Source organism: Bombus bifarius, unplaced genomic scaffold (genome assembly GCF_011952205.1).
Source record: "Bombus bifarius isolate JDL3187 unplaced genomic scaffold, Bbif_JDL3187 scf7180000009739, whole genome shotgun sequence".
Taxonomy (NCBI): Eukaryota; Metazoa; Arthropoda; class Insecta; order Hymenoptera; family Apidae; genus Bombus; species Bombus bifarius.
The window spans coordinates 58425-69405 of NW_022885307.1; the positions used below are offsets into that span (position 1 = coordinate 58425).

The following is a 10981-nucleotide window of genomic DNA, read 5'->3' on the forward strand; positions in this document are numbered from 1 at the left end:
CTCTATGTTGAGTGCCTTGAGTATTGTATTGCAGATCGCTTTGCGTGATTGACTATTTCCTACCGTTTCGCTCATGATGATCCAGCTTACTTCTGTGTTATGTAATTGAATTTCCTCGTCCGCTAGGTTAATTTTTCCTACGCGAACCAAGTCCCAAAACAGATGATCTCCAAAGAGACCATCGACATCAGACAGACATCGATCAAATGTTGGATCACGTGCTATTTTTAAATTGTCGCGATTAACATTTTCTAGCGAAACTAGTGACGACTGCCGTATTATTTATTTAGTTTATTTAAAGATGTTTATCACAATTTTAAATACATTTAGTATTCACAATAAACGGTGAATTTTTGTAGTGATGTTTTAGGCAAAAGTACCGATACGCAACGGTACGACGTAGCCATGCTATAATATGTGTCGGCGCTTTACATTTTTCGTGTTTAATATAATTTTTGGGTTTGAGCTGTTGGGGGGGGCGGAGCTTCTATGTGATTTTGTTTTTATTTGTTTTTTCTGTCCTGAAAACTTGGTCGCAAAACAGGACGCTAACGACTGCCGTATAATTACTGGCGCGTGACTAGATTTTCGCCCGAATCATTTGATTGATCTGCGATGTCATTTGATTGGAACCGCGTAATAGTACGGCAATTCTTTGCGTATTTAAACCGTGACGCTTTTACATTTTTTAGGTCGGAAATGTGTCTCGGAGCAGGAATTTCGTAAGTCTATACACGGTTGTGCGTCTCCGTTCCGATCGGTGATGTTTATGGGAGAAGTCGACAAAATAACATTTGAAGATATATGGGACGAATGACATATTAGATGTGTTTGAGCTGGCTGTGATGAATTAACCGTATTCAAATGCGGAAAAGAATGGTGCCGTTTATGGCATTGCGTGCAGCTGCTTGCTTGACATTCATAAACGGAATGAGTCCTACACAGACAATTGAGGCAAAGATTTTTTTATCTCACAATGTTTATTCCCTCCGGTACAAACATTGCCACTAATTCGTAACACGTGAAGACTATTACAAAAACTACACGTAATTCGCGTCTGGTCGATGAATGATTGACGTGGAGTTCGATTGAATTCGCAGAATTCACGTATGCGGATATTATGACTGACCATCGTCTATATCGTCCAATCTGCTTTGGACTTTTTTAAATGCGGCAAATTCTGGTTTTAATACTTCCAAATAAACCCGAATGATTGTTGCTGACGCTCCTTCACTATAGGTATCAAGTACCGCTTGAAACGATTCTAATTCTATCTTGAACGCTACGGGTTGCAGTTTTAAAATTTTAATGCGTTCTTCTTGATTAGGAGCCATGATAGACTCGCGTGAATTATGGCTTCGATAATTTAAGTAAGAATATGAGGGAGATTTATAAAGGTGACTCAAAAAACAAGTGTGCGACTTACGTTTCGGTGTGAGATCAGTTTGTTTCTTAATAAATTTCTTAGTAAGCTTCTTAGTAAATAAGCTTGTGTTTAGTAGGTTTGTTTGAACTATTTAGCATAAACGGGAGAATATGAATTCTAAATAACAGAGTTTAAACGTAGGCGTGTGTGTGATAAATCTGTTGTCTCTTGAAGCGCCTGGTGCTTATACTCTAACTCTTAACGCTCCGACTTTTAATTGTGAATATCGACCGGCAACTCCAACTTATTCACATCATACTTTCTCCTTTCCTTTCCTGAGAAATCTTGTAAAGTATATAAGCATTTATTACGCTTGTTTCTAATTCCCAAAAGAACAATTTCCGCCACCACTTCAACGATTTTCTCAGGAAACAATGTGTTGATGCTTTGTCTACAGTGCTTGAGAGGCACATTTGGAGCGTTAAGGGCTAACTGTCAGTCTAGGGGGTGTGTTTTAGTCAACATTTCCTATGAAGTGGGAACGCGTTTCTGCCCAATCCTGTAACTGTCGAATTGTCGTGAGCATTGCGTAACGTCCAGTTGATGCCATCATCCTTGGTCTATTGTCGAGTTTCATCTGGTATCGAGGTTTATGTCACGAGATTTGCTGTTGAGAGGATCCGTCAAGTGCTTAGGATGTCAATTATTCTCTCGACGCGGTCCGAATTGTAAACCTTACAATAGATAGTGTGGAAAAGTCCAACTTCCCAAAAAATAGCAAATGTGCCGTCCGTACTGTAAACTGAGGACCATCCAAAATCCCAAACACACATTGAGTATCTCGGAAATAATATTAAAATCATCCTTCGTTTGAAATTTAAAAATTCATCGACGTTTACACTCTTTTTTCTGCGTATATCAAAGCATATATTGTGTATATCAAAGTGTTTAAAAAATAAAAAATTAGAACGCTAATGAAAATTAATATGACATATAAAGTAGTAAGTGCAGCTGTGAAATAAATAAAGTTCATGATGAGATCACATGCAATAACAGAGATATCTAGAAAAATAGCTTTGTTAATAATTATAAATAAATATTTACTATATTAGAAAAATTTAAATGCGGACTAAAATGGCACTTTGTGTCTACTATACCAAATTTCAATGGTTACTATTTCTATTGTATAATATCAAACTAGAGGCGTGTCTTTAATGTAGGAAAAATTATGTGAATTTTCGCGTGTCATCAAAAACGGTCTTTCCGAGGTGGGGCACAAGAATCTTTCGTATAGTGGAGTCCAAGTGGAAGACTTGTTACCAACTGGTTCTAGCAAATTGTTCCATAGATTATTTGCCACTTGGGATACATGAAACAATTTTTATTCGATTACTTATATAAAGGTTGTTGAATTATATAATTTCATCCATTATACTTACATAGTGCATTAGATTTTTGACTTAGGTGAAAACAATCAGCTGAGAGATATGACAAATCAGCAAATCCATCCTTGGCAATTGGTACCTTTGCGTGTTTCAGAGTTGGTAAGCTCACTACAGTGAAGTCATTTCTATGAAATTCTAAATAATTAACCACTTCTTCTTCTAATTGTTGCCACCTAAAATATGGGACAAAATGGTATCTGCATGTCCTTCATACGCATCTTAGAATCGACATCTTACTTAAACCTAATCTACATAAAACCTATCACAGGAATATAGCAATGTTATGGTTAAGTTATCTAAGATGTTGAGATACAACATCTTAGTTTTGTACTTTGCACAGAACAATCAAACTTGTTATACATATATTATCAAACATCATATATTATAACATAGCCTTTTATGTATAATTTAGGGCTAGGAAGAGAATATATCAAAAATGAGAAAATGATTCGAGTAATCGCAAGACTATAGGACACGGTTATTTGAGTCAGCGAATAAGTATAAGAAGTAAGAAAGTAAACAACAAAATAACTTGTAGAAATAACATACACACGCTATCGTATTATGATAATTACAACTGCGAATATTATCATTAAAAAAATTTTCTTTTGATGAATAGAAGTTCATCTAAGTACACGATATAATTCACTGTTTGTCATGTCGCTAATAACGAGTCAAGTAGCCTATTTGCAAATGTAGGATTTAAGGAGTTTAATAACCTAAATTAAAAAAGGGCTTCTGAATTTTGCGAATTGCAAATCAGATTTACCTTGCATTAAATATCAAATATCCTTCTGACTCGAGTAACCCTACCTTATCGTAATATCGTACGCATAAAGATAATGTAATGGATGGTAATTAATATAATTTGCATTAAAATTAAACACTTTAAATTAAAGTAAAAAATTAAAGTTAAAATGAAAAATAAGTCTACAACTAGAGGTAACTAATTGTTGAGGATCATTTTAAAATAAGTCAATCTCTATAATGTTATAACCACTTTTAGCAATAAAATTGTTTACAAACATATAACAAAAATATAAAATATAAATATAATATATAATATAAAATAAATATTGCAAATATAACATAATAAAATCTTGACAAATATAAGATATTTAAAAAACTTTGAAAGTTGCCTGAATTATACAAACCTCTTTATTATTTCATAATACTCCTCTCTTCGATCTCTGAATTGCAAAGCGAATAAACATGAGCATTCAATGGTAGTCATTATATAGCATTTCAAAGAGTTTCTTCCTTCACGCGTAGCAACGAGTTCCTTTAAGTGAGGTATTACCTGAATAGCGACGAAAGTTCTGGGTATATTGTCTCTTAATATCCTAAGGGTATTAATTAGATCAGTTTTGTGGTTATCCAAAACAGACCATGGAGAAGGCAGTGCACATATATCGGCACAAAAATCATTGTGTCCAATGAACAAGAAAATCAACTATAAAACATAGAAACAAAGGTTTTATTACTTAATCAATGAAATTGATATTTATAATTATTCTATCTAAAACACGAACCTTCCAATGTTTCTTCATATTTATCCTCGGGTCATTTCTTATTTTATTGATTAGATGTTTGGCCATAAATGGCATATCTCTGGACATTGCGCCAGTTTCAGCTACGTCTAACTGCGAAGCTGGTTGAGTAGTCAGAGAATCTCCAAGTGCGTAGCCTATTAATTTGGGATTGAATTCCTATATATAGGAAGAGCCGGCTATGAAAGCAATACTCTCTTTTATGATTAATATAAATTATAAAAAGATAGTAAGTATATTAATGATTGTATAATTTATGTATGTGATCAATTTTTGAGTAACATACTTTGAAAATATTGGGAAGCGTCAAATATGTACGCCAAGTTCCTTGACCACCAATACTCGCTGATGCACCTCTATTCTCAATGGGTAGCTCCAATAAATTAGTTGCAAAAATTCCAGCTCCGGCTGTTAAAGAATCGCCCATCGCGGCAATAACATCTATGTCCCCTGGTCTCAGATGATGAACTGAGTCGGGAACTTTGGGAGATCTACCATCTAAAAGGATTAGTGTAAAAAGATTAAAATACTAAGTTATTATAATTATATTGTATATTCTCGTAGGAAGACACAAAATAATAATGGAAATATTATTTATTTATGCGCTTGTTTTGCTAAATCCAAGTAATGTGTGTTCTATTATAATATCATATTATTATGTAAAGTGAATATTACAAAACATATACATAAAATATAAAATTTAGACTAAAAAATCACAGAACATATGCTGAATATAAAAATACTACATATTATCACCTTACACGTATATCGTAATAGGATACACATTACTTGGATTTAGCAAAATCCTGAAATAAGTGCAGAAATTAATAATATCTCCATTACTATTGTGTGTCTTCTCCTACATCTAATCGATATTACATATATCTCAATCCATTCTATTAGAAACATGGAAATAGAGATTAAAGGACCTTCTAATATTTTTCAAATATAAGTCAAGTGTCCCACGTGCTTAGCAACATAATTGCTGATTAGTACCGCAATCCAACGCAGAGCGCGCACAAGTCAGATAGGTGTATATAGACCTACATAACGTTATGTCTACCCTACGCTTGGCGACTCTGCTCCCGAATAATACAAGTTAAATGTTCACATACCATTCTTTAAATCGCTTCACGCTTGCCGTATGTGAAGAAGAATCGTGTTCTTGTATTTGTTAAGTACTCAAAGCGGGGCCACATATTGAATAGTATGCAAACAGAGAACTGTCCCATTCGAAAATAACTGGTTTGATTCACTTCTCTGCTGAATAACTACTGTTATTTTTGCGATTCTTAACAAGCAGTGCCAAGCTAATAAGCAAGTTCTATACAAGTTGCCGACAACAGTGAACGTAGAAAAGGACAGCAAACGAAGAAGGAAGACTCATAAGCTGAATCAGCATAACCAAATTCTATAAGAGTATCGTTTTTGGCCTCATTTTATTAAAAAAAAAATCTTGCCAATATATGAATGAAATTTTTATTGACGAAAAATAAAAAATATGGAAGTTTTGTCGTTGCATTAGTGTTGTTTCACTGATACGAAGGCGATACAGATCTTGAAAAAGAAGCTGCTATCGCATCATATTATTCACGTCACTGGTTCAAGGGCAAACCACCCCAATGCAAAGTGGTGGGGACAAATCATGGACAGTTATTGAACAGATCTGGCAATTTGTATCAGCAAACGGAAATAAACGCTCCAGGCATATTAAAATTTCTAGATGTTTAATACAAATTTCACAAACATTTAATTTAAATTTAATTTAAATTAAACAGTGATTTTAGAAAAGTGAATAAGAAGAAATAATATTTAAACATGATTTTGTCTTTTTTTTTGGTAATAATAATAGATAAAAACTGTTTAACTACCTGTAATGTTACAAGGAAATGGAACGTCTGTTGGAACTTGCTTTTGAAATTTTCTTTGATTTCGTGCTGATCGTCCCTCATTTCTTACACCTAGAAAATATGTTTGATTACGTCAAGCGACTCACTCATTACAATTTGGGCGAATGTCCATTCTGTGATTTCACATACGCAAACATAGAATCAAAACTATTTTCTATTAATGCAAAAACGACGAAAAGTAACTTTCAGTTCGTTACCGATATAATTCTGTCTGAAAACTAGGAACCTATTTTCATGTTTGAGCATTTCAAAACAAAATTTTGATTAGTAAAATTTTACAAAGTGATTTAAGTAGCACAATATATGTATAAAAGGCAATTATATTGATAGAAAAGTTAAAATTATTTCTACAATGTTTATATTGATAGAAAATAGATCTTTAATGAAAAATATTTTCGCTGTGTTGTTCGTTTATCATCTAAAATAACAAATAGAATATTTATCAAGTCAAAGCATAAGTAAAATCACACTTAAACGTCCATAATTAATGAATCTCCAACATCGACTTATTAGAAGGATCAAACGTAAAAATGTTACTTTACATATTTGTCATATTTTTCGTATAGGTTTGTCTATACAACTACTTTCGGGTTTTATCATCTTCTTACATAATAGAACAATTTAGCAACTAGTAATATTAATACATTAAAGTGTTCCACTTATTGTTAGTGTTACATATACATTTTTACAACTTCTGTACCACTTTTACTACTTTATAGCTTTTAAAGTATTTCTTATTTCGTTCCGACGATTCATATCGTACATTTTCTGTTGGATGTCATTACGTACGAAGTGTCAACACACATGAAATATCATGTTCGAAAATGACATATTTTTATTGTTCATAAATTTATATTAAACGTATATTTCTAAAAGATATGGAAACATGAAATGCGCAAACTAGCTCCAAATTCATGTTTCGCACATGCGAAGGAAAAATTGAAGGGACATCATAAATGTTAAATAAATACAAATGGGTAATTAATATAGTATTTTAAAGTATGTTGCATAGAGTATAAAATTTTGTAATCTTGATAACGGGACTTATTACACATACAGATTATATCTCTATAATCAATATCGTAAACTGACCAAAAAATAATTAAAATAATCGAATATTAATCGATGAATCTTCAAAAAGCAACTTGCTCCTAAAAACATTGCAAACTCTCTACACATTGTAAATCTAACAAGAATTACATACACTTTTCCTAAATATCACAGAACGAAACAAGCGCCATCACATTTTCACAAATATTTCTTTTTTTCTGCAACTTTTTAAAAACACATTAACTGGGAATTATACATCATCCCTTTATATTATATATATTTATATATACAAAAAGAATATTGTTGTAAACTAATCACATTAAATAAACACATACCGATATTTTCGAAAAACCAATTACGAATTTGACGATAGAAGTATAAGTTTATCGGTGTGTCTAAAGCCGTCTTCTGAGACGCGGTCAGCACGCACAATTGTAACAAAAGATACAAACAAAACTTGTTCATCGCACGTTTTATTGAGCCAATTGACGCGGCGGTAAGGATTTCGCGAACACTCGTGTTTTGTAATTTTTATAACTTTATAACAATACCGAATGGATTCGAGATGGTATCCTTCTTTTCCCTCTCAAAGTTTGCGACGATCTGAGACAGGTGTACGACACAAAAGCTTGTGCTGGCTGCTGCGTACGCGTATCATTCGAAACCTTGATCGTACTGTAAGTAGCTGGTTCTGACTTTTGATGATGAGATTCAATGATCGCTACGAAGGTTGTCTTATCTGTGATGCGATTGGGAGGAAATGAAGATAATTGTGATGTTGTTAACGTAAACAAAATTGGATTTAGGAAAGATTTGGCAACCTACCTTATCCCCTTGCCAATCAAGCATGAGACGAGTCGATGAAATATTAACGATCCCTTTAAAAAGGACGATTAACTATGCGTGTCTCCATTCAAAGGATTCTGTTTTTTAATTTTAAGCATAAAATAGTAAAATTACTATTTTACTTTACTGAGATAAATTACACATACATTTTTAATGATATACCGTTTTTGATGAAAAGATCGAAATTGTCACAGTATATAATTCCATTAAATCGTCTTAAGTGTTAGTACTATTAACGTATTACTAAGTGAAAATTAGTTACTAAATGTATTAATTTCATAATATTTAAATCGAAATGTACGAAAATCTCGTAAATTCAATAATTTAGTACATGTACATGTCAGAAAAACTAAAATTTGATCTACAAATCTCTAAAAATAAATTATTATTATATATAATTGCATAAAATAATGTCACAAAATTTGAATAAAAATAAAATGTAACTTTCCAACTATAGTAATATTATAGCGTATTACTGACAATTAGTATTCTACAATAGAATAGTATAGTATAGTGTTCTACTTTAATTCTACAGTAATTAACTTGAAACTTATGTTATATAAATTTGGTAATTCTGTAATTCTTTAATTTCTTTACATAATATTGTCTATTGAACGAAAATAAATCTAAAATGCTGATAAAAGGGCAATGGATAAAAAATGTCAACACCAACATTTTACAACTTAAATGTAATACATATGTATATATACGTAGGAAGCATAGCTTTTGAACTTAGGAACCATACTTGTGCCTGCTATAGATTCAATGAATCATTGTTCTGACTCGAAATTACACCACAGAACATTTGTAATTGCGACGTTGGTAAATGATATCACGATGTCTGCCCGATCGGATCTTTTTATTCTAGATGTAGCCGACGAAATCGAGGAACGTGACAAAGAGGCTGGCGTTCCTGGAACGGTACCACGTACCACCAGGAAATTCATGATCTGCATACGAATCGAAATCGCGTAGTGTAGCGCCAGTATCCAAATTAGTTGTTCGGTTTTTCTTCAAAGTAAAGTTGCTTTTAATTAGAGATTCTCTTTCACAAACTTTACTCTTCTATTCACTTTGACATATCCCCTGATCAAAAACGATATATGCCGTAATATAACGTTTATTATATTTGATTATGCTGTTCGATGACGTTCCATATACAATCTGCGCTGCTTTTCATAAAATAGAACAGATTATTGAATGGAATTGTATTTGGACCAATTTGAAATGCTTTTTGGATATGTCGTTGTTGGCATTTATAGACTGCAAGGGAACTACAAATTACATCTCGGAATTATCAATCATCAAGCCTAATCCGTGACTTACGTATTCCGTTTGATGATAATCCGTATGATATAAAGTGATATTAATTTGGTCTTATCTTGCTGTTAATTACTAATTCATCATTAATTTGCATATTTTGATAAAACCCATACACTGTTTGTGCAAGTCGAACAAAGTATGCGGATATATATTCATGAGCGATAGTATACATACATAATACATACATGTAAGTAAGGATATAAAGTATATAAATACGTTTCTTTGTCGTCGTTATTTTCTACAAAAGAACTCTGATTTGTTTGCATTCTTTTATCCTACAATAAGACCGCATAGGCATATTTGAACTGTTAGGGAGTCAATGACTTTAACAAAGAGGTTAATAATTGATCGAAACCAAAAGTGCAATACTAAAAAATGAGGTAATGTAATAGTGATGCTTAGATTTTCAATGCTAAGTTTGCCTAAGTGCTACTTGTTGATTTTCATATTAACATACTCGCTTAAATACTCGCGAGATCTCATGCCAAGTCACGGAAACTAAACACTTGTAAAAATTATCATAAATTGTCTTGTAAATTTAACATCGTGGTACATGATGTAACGTCATGTATGTTTACTCTTCGTATTATTCGTATAGTGGACACATAGTTCGTTAATTTTCAACAAGGCGTAGTACGTCTGTGATAATTTTAAACACAAATATTTAAAACTTTCCATGATATTTCTATTATTACCGCGAAATATTCCCTGTGAAGACAATAAAAATTAAGTGGTCACTGTTATATCGTAAATCGAAATGGCATGCACGATTCTCGTACGCAATTCCTCAAATTGTCGATGCTGAATGCTACACGACAAATGCAAATATTCTTGAATAATTACATGTGCATAGTATGTATTTTAATCGAAACATTTAAAAAAAGAACTGGCGGAACAGTCGGCTTTAAACATCTGCGCATCTTTCAAACAGAATGTTCTATAACAACGACTAACGATAAGACATATTTATTTCCGGCACAGAAATAATGTATAGAATAATGATTTGGACTTGAAGAATAAGATTTAAGATGAGATTCTCGTATAGCAACAATAAAATGTAATTTTTTTATTTTAATTACTTCTTATTGTTTATTAACTTTTCAAACTGTCACGTTTAATAACTTTTTAAACTGACATGCACGCTAACTAATTGATTGATCAATTTCGGACAAGGCTCGTTTACTCTGTTACAAATTTCTCCAGGGATTGAAATTCGTATTTGATTATTTATTGTTGCTCGAACACTATTTTTTATATTTTATAAACTCTGTTATTATAAACTAAATTATATTTTTTAAACTCAATTTGTCTGCCGAAAAAAAGTTTTCTTCTAAACGCTAGAATTCTTTCATGTTCTTTTTTCAAAAATGACTTCAATCTCAGCGTCGACTACAGAACTTTAAAAATATTCCTTAAGTTTTGCATTCTAATGACTGTGACTATACTGCACGCCAATACACTTCACACCAATAATGGTTACATTGGCAGAAA

General features: G+C 32.3%; 1 protein-coding gene across 1 annotated transcript; it reads right to left on the minus strand.

The window, feature by feature from the left end:
• Positions 1 to 1887: 1887 nt before the first annotated feature.
• LOC117215575 (phospholipase B1, membrane-associated-like) lies at positions 1888 to 7942 on the minus strand. The gene is made up of 7 exons (XM_033461925.1): positions 7657 to 7942; positions 6233 to 6322; positions 4648 to 4859; positions 4344 to 4520; positions 3966 to 4264; positions 2806 to 2984; positions 1888 to 2725 (listed from the first exon to the last, which is right to left on the minus strand). The coding sequence occupies exons 1-7, from the start codon at positions 7784 to 7786 to the stop codon at positions 2559 to 2561; spliced, it is 1254 nt and encodes a 417-aa protein (XP_033317816.1). The 5' UTR covers positions 7787 to 7942; the 3' UTR covers positions 1888 to 2558.
• Positions 7943 to 10981: the final 3039 nt, after the last annotated feature.

Coding starts and splice junctions, on each gene's coding strand:
- LOC117215575 (XM_033461925.1), bottom strand. CDS start 7,786: ATGAACAAGTTTTGTTTGTATCTTTTGTTACAATTGTGCGTGCTGACC. Junction 4,860..6,232: donor ATTTCCTTGTAACATTACAG/GTAGTTAAACAG, acceptor TAATCCTTTTAG/ATGGTAGATCTCCCAAAGTT. Junction 2,985..3,965: donor TATTATGAAATAATAAAGAG/GTTTGTATAATT, acceptor CCCATATTTTAG/GTGGCAACAATTAGAAGAAG.